Below are 20,885 nucleotides of genomic sequence, written 5' to 3' on the forward strand. Positions count from 1 at the left end.
TCAGAGCTGATGATTTCAGATAGAGTAGGAATAGAAAATAGTAAACAATCAATGTCAGCTCACTCCTTAAAGATAGCATTGTCATACTTTCCCATCATATATGTCCGTGTGGAACTTGTTCATTTTAGCTAAACCATGGAAAATATGCTACAGAAAGCACTGTTACTGCAGCTGATCCAAAGTGAAGTGCATTAAAAAAGTTTTTTTTACTGAATTCAAGATTTAATTGCAATGAAAAGCATTGAATGCTAGAATAATAAAAAGCACAACCTCGGAAAACTGTCAGTAAATGTACTTTAAATGGTGAAAGAAATGTCTTATAGAATAACAAAACATCATACATTAAAGAGCTAAGCATTAAATCAAAATGACTTTATTTTTTGAACATCTAACAAGAATAATTTGGTATTGAGAACCTCATTTATATGGTGTTATATGACTTGCATTATAAGTAAAAAAATATTTAAAAATAAGCAAGTTTTAATTCTATCTCTTTTCTTTCATTTAAATCAGTGAAACATATATTTTCAGAGAAAAACAAATCTGATTTGCACCATCTAAACATGCAGCTTTGAAACCCCAAAATAAGTATTAGAAATTTTACTTCTCTACAGCAGATCGCTTCTGTGATTTTGATTGGTAATTTAATGCCATCTTAGTTTCCATTCCAGTGTAGATAGCAACACCTGAAATTAGACAACTTGTTTTACTAAAGATTGCACAGTGTAGTAACTTCAAAAGAGCACAATTCATTAGATTATTATACTCTGTCATTTCTTTAATTCTTTAGTCTGAAGAAAGAAACCACAGATTTGGATGACAACCCAAAATTAGAAATGGCTTAATTATCTTGGTACTTAGAAATTTTAAGCAGCATTTACATCCCATTCCAGTCACAGTTTCCAATTGCTAAAGTGTTTCTATGTAACAGTATTAAACCTCATTAAAAAGCTGTAAAACAAGTGATGCAACAGAAATCATAAGCCCAGTAGTAACTGTAAGCTTGTAACCTTGTTTGGTGTTTGCTTATTACTTCAGGGTCTGTTAAAGCAGTCAACAGAAATATTTACCAAAGATTTTTTCTGTGTTCTTTAAAGTGGCTCCTCTAAGAAGCAGATTTTCAGATCCTAATGGCCTGCAAAAGGTAAGTATTACAAAATTTAAGCATTTAGAGAAAACCATCAGGCCTTAGTGGAAGTCACATAAAACATGAAATTTGTTTTACTAAAAACCTTTTATTTAAAAAAAATTACAAGGCATATTTAAAATTTTAAAGTGAAAATTAAAAATAGATAAACAGATGCCGAAAATTAAGCTCAGAATTTCACAATTCAAGTCTTAAACCAAGATTTGGCACCTAAACCCCACGTATGTAGGTACCCAAATAAAGACTCAACATCATAATTGCACAGTAATTATTTTTAAAAATATTAATTCTGTTATTTTTTAGGCTTATATAAATTATAGTGTCCTGTATGTTACAACTTCTTAAGGACAATGCACTCCTCCATTTTATTTTAAATGGCATACTAGATATTTTTGATACTTGCTGTAAACATTTTTTTAAAATGCTGATAAATATAGGTAAAATAATTCATTGAAGAGTACAGGAATTAATGTAAGGACCTCAATGAAGTTTAAATATTTTAGAACATCATATGTCCACTAATCATCATATGAGTTCAAAGCCAAGGACTACTTTACAGACAGACTGCATGCAGAATTGTCAGATTCTGTCTACACAGCAATAAAAAAACCAAACCAAGAAGTACATTCTGTGTTTTCCAATGTCATTCGAAGTGCACTTGTGGTATGAAACTCCCAAAAAAATCAAGGAACTCCAAACAAACAGGGCTACAATGCTGACGTAAAACCTGAAACTACTTTCAAGTGACTAGTGGAACAGTATTACATTAATGACCCAGATCAATCGACAGTTTCCATAGCAGACTGTGACAGAAAATAACATGTCTATAGACACACTGAGGTTAGGAAGGCACTTAGCCCGCACTGCCTAACTCCCCACATGCTGGGATATAGGATATCACCCCAGCAAGCAGCTTTTCTCTCCTATTGCTTTGTCTCTTTGTGACAAGAATCAGAAGAAAATCAGGTACAGCAAGTTGGATATTGCCTCTCTTGAACACACAGCACTATGGACATTTTACACAGAAGTACAAACACACTTGGTAAAATTACACAAAAAATTATTTGACGTGTTCAGATCCTTCAAAATTTGAGAAAAATTAAATACACAAGTGATACTATTTATATTGTTTAGTGCACTACCAAGATCTCACACTAATGGGGCAGTATTTTATAAGTGCTATCAAAATCCTATCAAAATCATTTACAAACTAAATACATATCAGATAAAATTGAAGTTGGATAAAGACATTAAAATACTAAAGAAGAGAAATATGATTAGAAGATAAAATATCAATTATTTATGAAATAGCAGTCTGGGATTTTCTAAGAGAAAAATATTTTATCACTAAAACATAGCAGCACAATGTTGGCGAACGAAAGGTAATTCTCATTATTGATACATATTGAACTGTGAAATATTTAAATGTGTAGAAACTCTGGATTTCCCCACCTTGCAATAGGCTCATTCCTATCATGGTAAACATTTATTCGACCAACAAATCTGAAAGGGAAATATACAAGTAGTTTAACAGTACTGCTAATAGATTAAGAAATATTTACTAGAAAGTACGTATCACAGAGAACACTTTCCAACTGAACAGGCTCCAATTATCCAGAACATGAACAAGAACATAAGAGATACATATAGATATACACTTAAAACATGTAAATACAAAAATACATAGAATGGTAACTTGACATAAATTTTGCAAATAAAGAGGTGTAAAAAATAGGGATAAATCTAAGTAGACTCATGAAAAAGAAATAAAAAATCTTATGCCCTAAACTACCCGAGATAAGTCAGTGCAATTACTATATTTTACAACATCTAAAGCCTACAGCTAAATTAAAACCAAAGCATAGAACCAGGAAGTAATTCTTCCTCTTAATATTTGTCAGTACATTTTATCTGTATGTGGTGGCTTGACCCTGGATAGCAGCTAAGCACCCATCAGCCTCTGGCTCCTTTCCTCGCCAGCGGGACAGGGAACAGAACTGAAAGAGCAAAACCAAGATCTTGACAGTAATAAGTGAAGGGAAAAAAACAAGTGACACAAAGGCATCCACTCACCAGCCTGCCGATGTCCAGCCAGTCTCCAAGCAACAGCTGCTTTGGAAGACTGCCCTCTGCCCCTGGTTCTATGGCTGAGCATGACACTATGGCACAGACCCTCTGGTCAACTGAGGCCAGCCATCCTGGCTGTGTCCATCCCCAGCCTCTTGCTCACCCCCAGCCTATTTGCTGGAGGGGCAAAATGAGGAACAAGAAGTTCGACACTGTAAAAATTTGGCAACAATAGCTAAAACCATGGTGTGCAATTAATGCTGTTTTAGTCTCAGAGCAACAACACTTACACTACACTGGCTGCTATGAAGGGAACTGACTTCATTCCAGCCAGACTCAGTACACTGTATTTGCAAAAATACCACTGTCCAAGTGGATAACCTAATGCAAAGGGGATTAACCTGGACATTAGGGTTCTCAATGGTGGAGGAAACTGTGGGGAGCTGGTGGGCCTGTTACCCCGAAATGGAACCTCTGATGCTCACAGGAGTGGTAAACTGTCTGCTTAGAGAACACACAACATGGTAGGGTCACATCTGAAGACAATAATGTACAGTTGGTTATGATGCATCATGATAAAAAATAACCACGTGCCTTTGGAAAAAAATAATTTTGTTGAGAGGTAAAGTTTTAAGCTAGAATCAGCAGAGATACAAGCTGACTACCAATTAACATTTTCATTATTTTAGTGTTAACAGCTATCTGAAAGAATTTCACCATCTATTATAGCATGAGTTTCAACCTGCAGTCATTCACTTTGAGAGCCAAGTATTTCAAAAAAGGATCAAGCAAGTGATGGACTTGATACTCTGAAGAACCTGTTCTCAAGCAGATTTCTAAACCAGCTTCTTAATCACCAAGATCACAGAAAAGAGATGACTTCACACCTCAGAAATAAGCAATGTTTTTTCTGCATCTTCCAACAGTATTTGCTGTCAAAAGACTGCATTTTAGCTTGACATCATATTGTTTTCTGTGTATTATTTCAGCTATTTTTTACTGTGGCAGAAAAAACAAGTGTTCTCTCAATGGTATAGGACTTCTTGTATTACCATTAAGAAAAAAACCTCAAAAGGGGCTTCTCAAGATTTCTCATTAGGTTTAGTGGAATTGTGTACAGTTCTTCTGTAAAATACTGAGCATTGTATGACTTTATACACCTGTAGACATTTTTGTTCATGTTCTGCATTAAAGTGTTTTCCTAATCGTGATGGCATCATGCAGTCATTAGTCAGTATTTCAAAGCCTATGGTATGAGGCTCATGGTTAACAACATCAGATGAAAATCTGTGTTTCATATAGTCTTGACAATTTAAATTTTTTGTGGCTGACATCCTGTCAGATCTGATTAGATTGAGAATGGCTTTACTTTGCAGTGTGACTGATGAAGTTCTGTAGAACTTCTGTAGAACTAGAAGTGCTTGTCATTTACTTACTGTGCATTTGTACTAGACTGTTACTATTATCTTCAATCTGCAATATCTTTGCAAACCCTTTTAAAGCCACTTCAGCATTTTGTGAGTGCTATTTTAGTTAAAACTAGATCATATAATCTGTAAATTTAACTGAGTACACATAAATGACAATACTTTGCAATATGCTGAAAGCAAAGGAGTGAGTGCCACAGGAAACTTCTCCATATTGTGGAACACCCTCTTCCTCTGGAGAACCTCACAAATTCTATGTGACATCCAGAGAGGGTATGGGTGCCAATATCAAGAAGTACACTAAGTATTAGTAAATCTTAACTTCTTCCTTATTTTTGTATTAAAAAAAAAAAAATAAACAAAACAAAAACTGAAGTTCTAAAATTTTCACCACATTCCTCAGTGGACTGCTTTGTGCCATCCCCCTTTGGAAATTACTACCTAGGAGCACACCTAGGGAGCTACCTGAACAAAAGGAGTATGGATGGAAGACCTACCTGACTTCAAGCTCACTCTGGGGCTCACTCTAACCAGAGAGATGCAGTCAGTATCCTTTCATTATGTTTTTTTATAATTTATTGCTCAGGTACCTTAAATGAAACAGGTAAGAATTATTGTCTTACTTATAAAGGTCAGGCTGAGGTTGTTCACATTCAATGGTAGCATGTAGTGCATCGATTTCCTGTTCATTGTGAAATGCCTTTGTGTCTTGAACAGCATAGTAAGTCTGGAATCAATAAAAACATGTAAATAAAATAAAAAAGAACAGATACACAAGACATTAATCTGTACATACACTGCAGCTCAGCATGAAATTTACTAACTTATGTAGGAGCTCATAATTCAAATAAGAAGCATCTCTAAATGCTCCTGTTTGGGCATCTTCTTACATGGTGTTTTCCAACCTTTTTTTTTAATGATTATACAGTTATGTGAAAGTACCTTGCAGTGTATTCATAAATCAGGTCACTATGAAAGCATATAGGTACTAAACATTAGTGTATTATCACTGTAATCTGCATGCCTATACTGGACACAAACAAAATCACAAATTAATGTCTTAAAACCATTCATAAAATAATATTACTTTAAGAGAAATGAAGTCATATGGTAGAAACATAAATTACACAAATTAGTGTACCTGCTTACACATATAAGCATGAAGTCATATTGTGGTCTGTGTCAAAAATTAAAAGCAAACTTTGCCTTAGAAAGAAAATGTAGAACATGTAATTACTTTGTGACTGGATTCACCATCCAAACTAGTTGTTGTAACAAAACATGTTCCATCTCCTCTACTACTTGATAGGAATATTAAATCACATGGGAATGTTTCATCTTCTTTTACCATTACAATATCTCCAACCTAAGGAAAAAACACAAGAAAATAAAATGCATGTATGTAGCAGCCCCAGTTTCAGATTTCCTAGATTAACATCAGCATTTTGAAAATTCCGCTATTTTTATTTACACCACCATTTTACCAGAAGAGTAAAGAATTACAGAGATATCTCTGGAAAACTGAATTATTCCCTGTAGAATGACTGAGATCTACTGTTTCTGACTTTCCTCTCAGGATAACCAGCCTGCAAGTACTGTCTTATTAAGTTTTGCAACATTATTTGAGAGATGGAAGATATTATCTTTATTTTAAGACTAAATACAACAAAACTTTCAAAAACAGCAGGAGATATAAGCTGCTCTTAGACACAGCTGAAAAAGTGTCAGAAAAAGCCAGCAATTTAATCTGCTGATGAAAACAGGATACATTTTTAGCAGAATTTTTAAGAAGTCCACTTTAGGAACTCAGTCCTATTTTTCTCCATGTTTAAAGTTGAGCAGAATAATTTTTATTCATAGAAACATAGGCAATATTTTACAGCATGTTAGAATGTTGGAACAGAACAGCCAACCAATTACAAATTCAAATTTTCATGCAAATCATTCCAAAAAAATGAGTTTTTCTACATTTTTGGAGATTAAACAAGTGGCAAAGACATATTCCATGTTCTAAGAATATCAGGGTTTTAATAAAAATCCCATCAAAAATACATAATTTTTGCAATTTTTCATGTAGGTCAACACCTGTTCAATACACTTTTATGCCAAAATTTATTATAAGACTCAGCTTAATCATTGCTTGTTATATCCTTATAGAGTTAAATTCCACTATCCTTAGCAGTTTGCAGGAGTCACTTAATTCCAGTTAAGCAAAACAGTCTGAAAAATATCAGCAATAGTAACACCTAAAAATAAAATTTTAGAATTATTAAAAAATTGAGATTTACCTAATTGTAGATCTGAAAAAGGCTTTTTTTTTTTTTTTTAACCAATAGCAATGAAAAATTGCAGATTGTACAAATGGCACAGGAGAACACAAACTCAAAGCATATCTGCAACAATCAGGTATGAAATTCTAACTTTCCTCAATCCAAACCAAATAAAAGTACTAGTAGATAGCCTCTTAATACAATTTAAAAGCTGTTCCAGTATTTGCTACTATGTCAGCTAAGGATGCAAAGGGGACAGGGACAGGTTCTTTCTGGTGGAAAGTGAGAGGACCTGAGGCAGTGGGCACAGCCTGGAACATGGGAACTTTTCATCATGCTGATGACTGAGCAGGAACAGCTGCCCAAGGGAGGCAGTGGAGTCCCCATCCTCAGAGACTTGAAACCTGTCTAGATAGGGTCCTGAGCAAACAGCTCTTGGTGGCCCTGCTGCAGCTGGAGGCTGGACCAGAAAACCTCCAGTAAAATAAAGTAAAGCCACTGCCAATGCCAACCTCAACCATTCCCTGACTGTGTGAAAAAGAACTCCATTTTTAGCAATTCTTTTTTTTATTCCTTCTTTAATGAAGTGTCCTCAGGTTTTAGGTGCAGAGGGGTCTACTTTTTACAACCTAGTCTGTTTTCTCATGTAATATAGATCTGAGAATGTCACCCATTTACAAATAGACACAGATATCCCTCTCTATCCAAGTGTTTTCAAGGTCTGTCTCTCCTATCATTTAGTCACTCGATACATACCCTCTAGAGGTAAAAAACAGGGGAGAAATTAAGAAAATATGGGTGACAGATTAACCACTAAAATTCAAAATCCAGTTGCATGGTACTTGACTATTTTTGGAATATTTAACTGGTTAGTTAACACACCTGGAATTCTCAGGCATGTGATGTCCTAATTTTTTGTTATTACCAGGAAGCCCCAGGCAAAAGCTCTCACACTCAAATGGAAGGTCACAGCAAAAAGGCTGTAAACACTGTTGATACACTTATGCCCAAAAACAGCAGAGCAGAAAAAGACATCCAAACAAACATATTAAAAAAAAAAGAAAATTCCAAACAAATATCTACCAAATTTTCTGAGTTCTAAAGAAAATAAAAAAAACCAACGAAGCAACAAAAACGAATTTCTGAAAATATACCAAAAGGGGAATGTAGCAGTATTCACAAGGTCAATGGAGAGACTGTGATTTGATGGGTTTTGAGAAAATATTTAGAATGTATTTTGCCTGTATATATGCATGTATCTCTATACATAGCACCGACTGTCACAATCTGGCTTAAATAAATTATTAATGTGCATAATAGTAATTATACCCCATCCCAGAGAGTGTTTAAGGCCAGGCTGAATCCTGGTCTAGTACAAGGTGTCCCTGCCCACAGCACAGGGATTGAAACTAGGTGATCTTTAAGGTCCCTGCCAACCCAAAGCATCCCATGATTCTGTGATAATTACAGTGGACAGAAAGTAGAGAAAAGATAAACCATGACAAAAATTCCAAGTTAAAAATGGAAAATGAAAGTAACATTTAGGGAAAGAGTTCATTAATTCCAGTTAAGCAAAACAGCCTGATAAAGCACAGCAATAGTAACTTGGAAAAATAAAATCTTAGAATGATGATAATAAGTGAGATTTATCTAATCTCATTAGACAGTTTAACTCATTAGGAGTTAAATTTCATAAAAATTTATTCAGAGGCATAAAACTAAAAATTACTATACTGTAGATCTAATAATTAAATGCAATAAATGCTGCATCATCACAGTACGTTTCTGTATAATTTGTTTTATGTGTGAAGTGTACAAGAAGAGTGAAGTAAAGTCTGACTCACAAAACCTGTTAAGTCATAGTTACTTACTCTTAATTTTCGGCTTTGCTTTCTAACCAGTTTTCCGTGCTGAATGAAATGAACAGGGCATTGATTTATTGCATTGTCAGCTTTATGTCTCAGCCAATCTTCATAACCCTAGAAAAGAGTGAAATGGAATGATGCAGTGATGCACATTTGGCTATAAAGACACAGAATAGCTCTACATTATACGAAAATTTTAAGAATTATCCTTGATCACTGTAAGGGCAAAAATATTCTCACTAGAACAAATGAAATTGTGATCCATGTCAGTACCAGAGATCTGGTGGATATCTATGAAAAAGAGCATTCATGGTTACAATTAGTCAAACAAAACCATGTATTTCAATGAAGACATTTGGATGAATAAGGGTTTCAAAAGTGTAGAACAGTTTCTGGTATTTTAGTGATCATCTCTTGCTCATGCTCTATTGACTCGAGTACATGCACAGTACTCATAAAAGCAGTTGTCAAGAAGCTGGTAGTGTAGGCAATATATTTTGGAAGAATGGGACTTTATCCTGTAAGATGATAGACATGACATGACAAAAAGTTGTCATATTTGATGACTGTCTTACATTTCAGCCAAACCTTTTAACCGTATATACAATATACAGTTGTGAAGAATTTTGTTTTGAGAAACTTTGCAGCGTACCCTATTTTTAGTGCTCAATTACCCTATGACTTTGTGTTTTATACAAGCACACAAACTAAAGGATAGGGAATCTGCAATTTTCTTATTGAAAAGGTCCTGCCATATGACAAAGATTGGGATTGACAAAGTCATAAGTGGTTAAGAGATGGAAAATACCACTAGTAGTCTATAGCATTTTTAGATCTAACTCTCTTGAGCAGATTTGAAAATTCAGTGCAGAACAAAAGTATCACTGCCTTAGATGCTCTCAAAAATAATTTGTGAATTTACAGAGACTTTATAGCTTTAGTGTAATATACTTCGAGGGGTTGGTACAGCTCCTCAGAAGGTCTCAAAATGTACACAAGTTGTTGGGAAGAAAAATCAAGGAAATATACCGAACTGCAGTACCAGGCACAGACTGTCAGGCTTTGGTAGGTAACTACTAACAACAACACTTTAAAGTGTAACATTTAAAATCTTAAGAGTTGGGAAAGTCACACTAAAATACTACCTCTTGCATGTATCACAACTTTTGCTCAACAAGAAGTGCTGAATTTTACTGTAGAATATACTCAATTATGAATAGTTGCCACTGAAAAGAAAGAGAAATACAACTCTCCATAGCTTCTTTGAAGACTCATGAAGTCTGCATTTAGCATAAAGACTGTGAAGGCAGTAAGTTATCTATTAAGGGACAACCGAAATTATCCTCTGTTTTGGGACCATCTAGGGTGGAGTTTTAACTTTCTTCACCACAGTCCTGTGCTACTGTGCTTTGTACTTGGGGCTAATCCAGTCTTGGTTACACGCCAGTGTTTAGGCTACTACTGAAGAGTGTCAGCATCAGCTTTCTCCTCAACCTTCTCCTACAGCAGACCAGCAGGCAGTGGTGGGTAAGAGGCTGGGAGGGGACATTGCTTGGAAAGCAAACCCAAACTAACCCAACTCTCTCTTTAGTTTTACTTTTGCTCCCTACATTACTCACCTGTTTGATAGCTGTGACAGTGATGACAAACAGAAGTGGGAGACCACTTGTAACTGGACTAGTAGGTGTATCAATGATTAACTGCAACAAAGAGAACAAGTATTTTCTGGTTATATTTTTGTGAATGTAAACAGTCAATCTTTTAAGTAAGATCTTTCAAGCAATTTCATCAATATGTTAAAGGACATCAAAGAATTTTAATTGAAAAAAACAGTACTTCAATAAAACTTTAAGAATGTGTATTATACTGGTAAAAATTGAAAACTGGATTCTATAAGAAAATATAATATAAGATATATAATATATATATTATATAAGAAGATACAATACTCTAGTTAGATCACATTAATATCAGATGTTAATGCCTCGTAAAAATATTTGCTAGCAAGACTTTAGGGAAGTATTAGACTGGAGCACTGCAGCTTTGGAAGCAAAATTATGGAGCACCATTAGAAATTAGCATTGCACTGGCTTTACATGTTATACAATAGCTGTCCTTATGCATACAAAGAGTAAATTCTGAAATATTGAGCTGGGGCTTCTGCAAATATAAACAAAGAGGCAGAATTCACAGAGAGGGTGCAAATGGCAAAATCTAAGTTGTGCTGAGAATCTGCACTGCTTTTTTTATGAAGAATCTGGTCCGCAAAGTAATACAGCTCTTCACTTAGTAAGATTTTTTATTATTTAAACAATAAGTGACTGTGACAGGTTCAGAATTAAGACACCTATAAAGCAGCACACTAGATATTCATGGAACTCATTTCAAAAACAAGTACTTATGTAATTCCATAAGGTATCAGTACCTATTATTTCAGTTCTGACAGGCTTTGATCACAGTACAGTTGGAAAACTATGACTGAAACATTACTTTGTTATAAAATATAGTATTTTTGCAAAACAAAGAAAACTTTGTCATCAACAGAATTTATAGTAACAGTTTTACTGATCTGGATGTGTATTACAAAATAAAAATTACAGACGTTATTTTCAATTTTTTCAAGACATACATCTTGCCGTCCAACTAATGTGGCTGTCAAATTCTCATCAGATTAATTTCATATTGACAACCTGGAAATTAAATAAAACCCCTTTTGTCATATCTTCAGTGCATAAAAGCCTTTCTAGGTGCAACCATTTACCTCCATGATCATCAAAATCAGGTAATTTTAAAAGCTTTTTCAACCTCTCCCTATTTTAGAAAGAGCACAGAACTTACTGGGAAATGGGGATATCTTACCTGAACAAGGAAAATGATGAGAAAATAGAAGTTAGCTATTCTTCTGAATTGCTCAAACAAATTTTTTGGTATAAAGTTCCAAAATGTGTACTGAAAACAAATGTACAGATTATGAGCATTTGTGAAGAAATTATTATTCACATTCAATTTTGTAAATCACATTTCAAGATTAAACTAAACAAGAAGCAGGAGTGGTTTTGTTACTTACTTTAATAATTTCCTGAATTTGAATCTTAGTTGACAATCATGTATTCTCAGAATAGTATTGTTTTCCTGAACTGTGATAATCTTTGTACTAGGGATTGCAATAATTTTTTAACTAGCAACAATACTTGTCCAGAGTTAGCTAGTTATGGAATGGTTTATTTAAAGCTGTTAATGGATTTTAAAAGCACCTTAGTAATTTCAAAGAGCAATTTTAATTCACTTTTATGTTGTGTTCATGACTCGAGAGAGGTGGCACTCAGAGTTAACTACACAGTAACAACAAGACAACCAAATAAATGTCGTCAGCTCTTTTGTTCCTTGGCAGGGACACAAAAATACTCCTCAAGATAAACTACAGTGGTGAATAAGAGTAAGTGGCTACATTTTTCTGTACTGATCTTACAAATTACCATAAGTGCTGTAAAATGACATAAGAAACAGTACATAAAGCTGCAAACAGAAAATGTGAAAACTTCAAATTTAAAAAGTAATGTAAAAATGGTAAAAGGACCTTAACATCATCTAGTCCCCATCCCCTGCCCTGCAGCAGGTTCAACTACAGTGTTTTTACACAGCCCACTTTGTACAAGCTCCAGCAAAACATTGCAAGCCTTGCTTATTGGAACACATGTGAAAAAATGTCAGCTAAAATTGTGTGAAAAGGTTTGAAAAATGGCTTGAGAAAACTAGCACTGCACCATGTTATTATCCAAATTATCCTTTGACACATAATAAAATGACAACTCCAATAAAACTTTCATTTCAAACGAGATGGGCTAAGAAGCTTATCCTAATTTATTTGCTCTGTTACAAATGTGCCTTGTCTCCTCTTGGCAGATTGCACTTATACTTGCAGATAACCAAATTATTCCATGAACTAGATATCTTCTGAATTTGGCCCTGAAGGCAAAGACAGAGCTCCAGAGGAAAGTACTCCTATTACATCTAGAGACAAAAAGTATCCAGGAGAAATATGCTTTAAATGTATATGAAACCCTATTATATACAGCAATCTTTGTATTTCTTGGGTGTTAAAGCCTGAACATGCAAGACATAGGAATGAAATGTTCTTCTTCTGTCATGTGCCAAAAATCAGTATCTACCTTAAATATGTACTAAGTTAACACTTAATCCTGCATAATAGCTAGTTCAGTATTAAATCACCTGTGAGCAAGCCAAAACTCAGGCATGCAGACATGCAACAGCTAGAAGATCAAATGTTCTAGTCTTGCAATCAGAACACTTTTCATCAGACAGGAATGCAGTTTGCACTACTCATTATCCAGCTACATGGAATTTTCAGGGAGAATGAGTTAGACTTGATTATTTTTCCTTGCACAACAATGCTGACCATTCAAAACTGCTATTATAGATAGATGACCGTATGGATTCTATTCAATGACAATAATTGCATATTTTCATCATTGTCAGGTAAGTGATCTTTGTTTTTTAATTTTATCCTTTTTTTTTTTTTTTAAGAATCTCTGCTGGGAAAGAAAGTGAAAAACATTTGTTTCCATTTTTCTGTTTAGCTCTTTTGATAGAAATAATATTTTTTCCAAGGTAAAGGGTCTTCTGACCATTAAAATTTCAATGATTTACACAAGCCCCCCAAATCACCATTCCTTACATAAAAATGTAACCTCTTATGTAATAACTTCCACTCAAAACCTCCTAGAGGGTTTTTTGACTAAATGTCTGGTGATAGACAATTTTAATGTTGGACTAGATATTTAAAATATCTGATTGAGGAATCAAGTAAATCAATTAAAACAACAATCCGTAAAAAGGTCATTCACCTTTACCCTTAGTATCCAATTCTCCTCATATTCCAACTTTAGTCCACTCCTTTCTCTGCCAAGCTGTGGTCTACCACAGCTCCATCTTTCATCAACAACTCTCTTAGGTAAATAAAGTGAATAACATGGGAACAAATCACTTTTATGATTGAGAAGTGCTTCCTAAAATGGATGCTTCTTCAACACAGACTACTTCTTAAAACTTTATTTTCAATCTGACAAATTTTTAGCACTTGACGACTCTGGGTTTCAGGCATACTATGTATGTCTTTATTCTGCCCACTCATCTTCAACAGAGAAGTAATGATTTTTGCAGTTTAGGCAAGAAAGAACACTAAGATGTCTAGACAGACCTTCCCTTACCCAAGCCATCAGTAGCTCAGAGCAGTATCTACAAATGAGCAAGTAATGTTTAACCAACATAATCACCCCCGAGAGAAGCAACCGAGGGGCTGCTACTCAGAACAAGATTTATCCCATGACTGCTGTATTCAAGGCAGTTTCTCTACCCTGGCTAGGCAGGAACAAAACAAAAATTTTTAAGTGAAAGTCATTAAAACTGACCATATTAAATCCACTGGATTACTGTAGTGAGAGTTAGTACTATCATCTCTCTTCTTCAGATATTTCTAGTCACGTTCTTTGTAAACTCTTAAAAAGTGGTTTATGTATATTTAACTACTTTTTTTCACTATAATTCAATTGAAGGATATAAGTTTATCCAAACAGTTACACACTACAAAGATAAGCTTTCAAGTTGGAGATGGCTTAAATGATCTTTTCCAAATGCTACAGAAGACCCACAGGCCAGAGCACACGGGTGCTTTTTGCATACAGGAGGTAACACATCAGACACAAAGTAGTAGTAGTTATGCATCCAGCCAAAAGAAGAACATGGTGCCAACAGATGCATCTGAAGCACTGTGCAAGAGTCTGTAAGATAAATCTGGTGTCAAAACAGCATCATTCAAGTAGATTTTCTTCCCATTAATAATTGCGGTAGCACCTGCAGTGCTGGTGTATTTCTGCACTCAAGAGCATGTCCATTGCATTCCCGCCCATGCCCCTGGCTCCATCTTGCTCTTTAACTAATATCACCTTGCTTTCAGCACCTCCAAAGCCAGTCACACAAATTCAAAAATGTAAAATACAGTGTTCTTGACACTGTACTTTGACCTTTCCATTTGGTATCCAGATGCCAGAATTTTGGCTCATATTTCAAGCTTCTCTTTCCACTAAGAGGCAGGTATTTTCTTAAGCAAAAGGAGAGGTTCTTAAGTAATCACTTTACATCAAAAGCTGAAGCTGTAAGAAAAAGCACTTTGTATTGAGTTTTGTCAACACCTCAGTTTCTTACAGATTATTTGTTTTAAATAGTCACCACCTCTCTTCTAACACACCCTGATTTCACTCTTTTCACTCAACCTTTTTGACTGCTTCTTGTAAATGTTTAGAGCTACTACAATAAAAACATCTAATATACTGGTTTAGCCCTGGTTCGTAGACATCTTCCTACGATGATTCTCATCCTTTTCACAAAACAAAATCCATTCTGAGGACAATAAAATCAGAGTATATAGAGAAAAGCTGATCTTGCATTCATTTGTGTCCATGGTGAATTCAGTATTTTTAATGAACACATTTTTATACCAATTACCAAGAAACAATACATTCTTAAAGCTGCAGTTTAAAAACTAGATTGCAGGCATGTGTGCATACCATAGAATGGTTTGGGTGGAAGAGGACATTCAAGATCTTCTCAAGGATCTAGCCCCAAACTCCCTGCCATGGGCAGGGACACCTTCCACTTGACCAGGTTGCTCCAAGCCCCATCCAAACCAACCCTGAACACTTCTAGAGATGCAGCATCTACAACTTCTCTAGATAACCTGTTGCAGTGCCTCACCATCCTCAAGGTAAATTTAACCAACCCTCTATTAAGCTTGAAGCCCTTCTCCCTTGTCCTTTCACTTAACGCCCTTGTAAAACTCCCTCTCCAGCTTTTTTGTAGTCTCCTTTTAGGTACCGAACATAGCACTTTATATATAACACCACCTTAAAAGTATTATGTTACTAAAATGACATAAATATTACATATATATGTATAGGTAACACTGTTCAACAGAAAAGCTGAAAAAGGTCTGATCAAAAGTTTCACAGTTTCTTTAAAGTTAATTTTATTTATAAAAATACTACTTTTTTTGAAACATGATTTGTCTATCTATATAGAGAATTGGTACAGAAAGCTATTACAAAGGGTATAAAAAAATCAGGAAATCAGTAATTATCTGAAATTATAAGAAGAGAATTGAGAGTATGCCTTGTCAAACTCAAGTAACTTGCTTGTAAACATACAGAAAGTTTATAGCATAGCTCATCTAAGTTCTTTAATGTATTAAACTAAAATGAAGACTTTGACTCAAAGCAAAAAAAAAAAAAAAAAAAACAGACTTCTGTGCTTATATGCTACTCAACAGAACTGGAATATTTTGAAAAGTGTTGTGCCATATTTATGACAATTTGGAATAAATGCAGAAAGACACAACACTCCATTAACAAAAGTATTAACATATGCACCATCTGCACAGTGTTTATCACTCCACTGCAGGAGGGACTCCAGTTTCTCCACATTACAAGGTCATTCACAACACAAGGATCAGTGAAAGCTCTGCTACATGTAGAGCTTTTACAAGTGAATAACAACGACCAGTACGTTCAGAGAAAGTGCAAAAATGAAACAGATTTGGGGAAGTTAACATCAAATGGCACACTTGACGAACCAAGATACATATTTTGGCATAGGATTCCTTAAAACCAGTTGCTGATAAAAGAGGATTTCTATCACAAACAAGTCTGTCTTTAGTAGTCTCTGTTCAGCAACTCTCAATCTTATCAAATAGAGGCTATTAACTCCAGGAATTCCTCTGACAAAGAAATCCTCCAGCATCTGTAATTATGTAATTACAATTTTAAAATTCAAAAAACCCCAAAACGTTACTGCAAGAATGACTGAATGCAGAAGTCACAGAGAATACTAGAAAACAGAAGAAATAGCATGTGAGAGAGCAAGCAAGCTTCACTTTCTCACTTGTAAAGAGAGAAGAATTACAACTGTCTTCCCTTAGGCTTAGGTTTGGATCTGTTGTTTTCCTTTCTTCTGCTTCTGTTTTGCTACATGAACCCTCCTCCACACCAATACAAAAACTTTAAAAGCTCTGTTAGGGGCAATACCAGACCAGAAGATAAAATATTGCTAATAACCCTGGACTGAGCCATGGGAAGGGTAAATGGCTTCTCCTGGGAACACAGGGGAGGTTGCAGAGAACCTCTGACCTGGAAATCCCATGCTGAGCAGGATCATCAAGAGCAAAGAAGAGCTTTTCCTTGCTCTCTCTAGGCACTGAGAGTTACCCCCAGAAGGAAATTGTATTATTGTGCCTGGAAGAAGTGCACACTCATGCACTCCCATCACAGCTCAGGTACTGAAATCCCTCAGATGGCCCCTTTGAGAGTCCAACTGATTCAGAGGCATTTAAGCTTTACTGCCAGCCAAGTCCATTTACTTTTCTCGTCTCTAAGCTCCTCTCCCTCTCAGTGTTTGGCAGGGCTGGGCACACCTGACCCTTCAGCCCTTGCAGAATGGGATCTGACCTCCTGCTCCCCCAGTGTGGCTGGGAGTCAGGGGATTACCTGGGCAGAAAATGAGAGCTCTGTGTTACAGCTGCGCTCAGAGCAGATCAGTAAAAGGCACACACAACATTAGTCCCTGTCCCATACACATTTCTGTCTACCCACCCTCTCTGCCCCCCCAGGGTATGCTACACAATCATTTATCTACGACCATGCCTCTTTCCACTGCAGGCTTTGGATACTTTTCTGGTTTTCAAATACCATTGCTCAGGGCTGTGTTTGGACTCCTCATCTTGAAACTGCTATGTCACGGCCCTAGGGAGGCCACACAAAGGCTTCCAGTTGTGAAGCAGCACCTTGGAAAGTGTGGGACAGCCTAGGTTTCTGCTGGGTTCCAAGTGGCTCATCTTGATAGAGGTGGTTTAGTATTTCCTTAAGCTTCAGTAAGTATTAATATTTCTTCTAAATGTGGCAAGAAAATGAGAAATCGGAGCAGACCCAGTCTTTGTGTGTTTATATGAGTAAGTGCTGCAGAGAAGAGGTACAGCACAAGGACATGAATTTCTGCTCAAAGAAAGGAATATTTCATCAACATCTGCTGAAACATGTCAGAATTACTTAACTTTATTAAACTATTAGTCACTGCGATTAATTGTGAGTCATCTCAATCAGATTAGCACTGAAGGTAGCCAAGTTTTGCCTTGCAATGTATAGGACTCCCAACACACAGCATTATTGTCTCAGGCCACTATCACAGAAACCAAAATCAGTATTTAATGAAAAGTCCTCAAGAAACAGACAGACAACTGAAGACTGCATTATTTGTACAGCAAAACCAGTATTGCTTCTGATCCATGAATACAGCATGGATCAGATTACAAAGCAGGAAATAACAGTGGTCCAGTTCTCCCACCTGAGTTCAACTGATTGCTTTTCTATAAGGAAGAACAGGAAATAAAGCTACAGCACAAATGAACACTTCATAATTTCATGTATAATTTAATTAGAGTGACATCTCTTTAGGGCAAATTCTTCAAGTAATAGCTCCGCATCCACTGTAGAGTCAATCTTGCATTTCACGCAAGAGTCATATCCCACTACTCTTCAGTATCATCTTCCAGGAGCACATGCCCTGCTGTCTCAGTTATGCTGGTGACCCAGGCATCATAAGTGGGTTCTGTAGCTGTAAAATTCCTCTTTTTTAAATTATGACAGTAAAAGTCTGCAGCTGGACAGGACAACCGAGGCAAAATACTTTGTGTTGATTATCACAGACTGAAATGAAGAGTAAAAGCCTTTGTAAGTCTCCTTTATCCAACATCTCTGTGGAAGATATTGGGGGCGGGGGGAATCTCTTCTCCTGCCTAAAGTTCCTAAAGTTTGTGGATTTTCTAATTTTGCCAGGTGTCTCTGACACACAGGTAATTCTCTTCGCTCTCATTAAACAAACAACTCCTATCCAGGAATTTCTGATTCTTTCTTGTGGTTCTTTCTTTATGGGCTTTTGGGAGAGTTGTTGTTTTTTTTAATTAATTTTAATTAAACATGTTCCTATGAACTCCATGTTCTTGCCTCAAAAAAGATGTTCTTTTCAGTACAATTTTTCCCTCTATTCAAGAGAAATGTACACATCCAATCAGTCTTCAATTCACTGATTCCAGTAGAACAAGAAGTGCAAATCCCTACTTTGTCAACAAATGAGCTCCTTGAAGCATAGCAATTCTATGAAAGTATTAGATTAACTTCAGGAAAAGGGAATTTGGATATTGAAAAATATTAATTAATAGCAAGCTAAAAACATCATCATGACACTACATAAATCCACAGTTTGCTATGTACTGAATAATCTGTGCATGATTCCACTGGTTTGGGAAAAGGATCAGACCAAACCTGAGCAAAATAGGCATGGAGCAGCTTTTACATAAACAATTATTGAACAGGCTCAGGCTACTCCTCCTGGAAAGGAAATATGGCGGAAGACCACCAACAGGAACAAGATTAGAAACAAGGGATAACTGTATTCCAAATCCTTGAATCGGACAATGACTAACTCAAATTAGCAGGAAGTTTTAAAATGAAGGCTCATAGTTTCTTTTGGCAAACATTTCTACAGTTCAACTGTTCTTTATTCTGAGAATTTACATGGGCTTAAAAGGTGTTGAAGGAATTCACAAAGGAAAAATTCATTAAAGACTACTAATACACAATCATATTCCCAGCACAATAACATGAAGCCTGAACCTCAAGGAAGTTTTGTACTAAGAAGTTTTTATAATTTATCAGTTTTTTCAAAAAGTAAAATCCTGTTTCATAAGGAAAAGAGGTTGTTTCTCACCAAGTTTTGGTAGCTGCTATGGCTGCCTAGTTTAACTTAGTTTCCTTTTAATTTGTAAGTTCCACCAAAAAGCAAACAGTATCAAAATGTGTATATATTTTTTTTTTTTCAGAAAAAAGGCAAGCCACCTTCCTACCAATTCAATTACTTACTTTCTTCTACATTTGAAACATTGGAATTTTTCTACTAGCTGATATTTTTCCATGCTGCAGCACTGTCATGTGACAAATTCAATCAAAGGCACATAACAACCACTTCAAAGGCCAACACCCAAGGCAGCTGAAGTAGCTAAAAGTTAAATCAACAAAAGGATACATATAATAAAGGTCACTGTCTCTAGAAGGTAAAAGGAACTGCATGCACAATACAAAAGACAGGAGTTTCTTTAGCATACTTTTGTATGAGTTTTACTTTAGCACACACCTTTTGCAATATATTGTTAATATCATAATTGAATTAACACATCAAACCAGTAGAACACTTCTGTCTAGACAAGGTCTGTCCCTGTACAATTTTTCACAATCAGGAATGTATCATTAAGCAGACAGAGCATTAACCACATTCCACAGTGACACTGCAATGTACATGAACTATCCCTCTGCACTTGAATCAAAGTATTACCTTGCTGACACCAGGAAGCCTCTGGTGAAGCATAGCAAAGTGTACCTTTGGAAGGACCAGTAAAGTCTAAGGCTCACATTACTGCAAGTTGATGTCTTTTTCAGGGCATTATGACGTGACATTTTTAGTAAAGCAGCATACAGACAGAAAAATTGATGCCATTTTCTCATGCTTTTCAACTACCCTTTTTAGAAACTCAGTTTGTCTTAAATTGGTAAAGTCTATACTTGCAAGTTTAGAATTCCTCATCCTTGAAGAGCAATCATACACCTTCTTACATAAGCACTAAACAGCTATAAAAGCCCAGCTGAAAGTTACTGTCTGTCTTGCTGATGAAAGATGAAGGAAGTATCCTTCATGGTTGAGGTAACATTATACAGTGTGCTTGTGAGCATGTACCTTTACTCTAACAACTATGGATTTGTCATCTTAATTTTGCACATTTGAGCATTTAGTAGGAATGTAATGTCTGTGTTCCCTACACTGTAAGGTGCCCCCTCAGAGGGTTCATAAGTGAGCAAGGGACAAGGACAGGTGAAAGGGTACAAGGAAGCAGCTTACAGAACCAGAATGAATGCTGGTCAAGCCACTATGTTGCTTTGTTCAGCTTGTCTGGGATGGAGCATGGGAATAATAGAGTTCACTTGAAAGGGACAGC

At 35.8% G+C, this 20,885-nt stretch overlaps 1 protein-coding gene across 2 annotated transcripts in view; it reads right to left on the reverse strand.

Moving 5' to 3' along the window:
- Positions 1–20,885, reverse strand: part of ATP11A (ATPase phospholipid transporting 11A) — a 119,941-nt gene that overhangs the window by 38,559 nt on the left and 60,497 nt on the right. For both annotated transcript variants that reach the window (XM_041472296.1, XM_041472298.1), the window contains exons 3-10: positions 11,636–11,725; positions 10,396–10,476; positions 8,783–8,890; positions 5,879–6,007; positions 5,265–5,368; positions 2,600–2,650; positions 1,071–1,135; positions 605–686 (exon numbers count right to left, since the gene is read on the reverse strand). In XM_041472296.1, coding sequence (XP_041328230.1) covers positions 605–686; positions 1,071–1,135; positions 2,600–2,650; positions 5,265–5,368; positions 5,879–6,007; positions 8,783–8,890; positions 10,396–10,476; positions 11,636–11,725 — 710 coding nt within the window. The remainder of the gene's footprint in view (positions 1–604; positions 687–1,070; positions 1,136–2,599; positions 2,651–5,264; positions 5,369–5,878; positions 6,008–8,782; positions 8,891–10,395; positions 10,477–11,635; positions 11,726–20,885) is intronic.

Source organism: Pyrgilauda ruficollis, unplaced genomic scaffold (genome assembly GCF_017590135.1).
Source record: "Pyrgilauda ruficollis isolate IOZ18807 unplaced genomic scaffold, ASM1759013v1 scaffold29, whole genome shotgun sequence".
Taxonomy (NCBI): domain Eukaryota; kingdom Metazoa; phylum Chordata; class Aves; order Passeriformes; family Passeridae; genus Pyrgilauda; species Pyrgilauda ruficollis.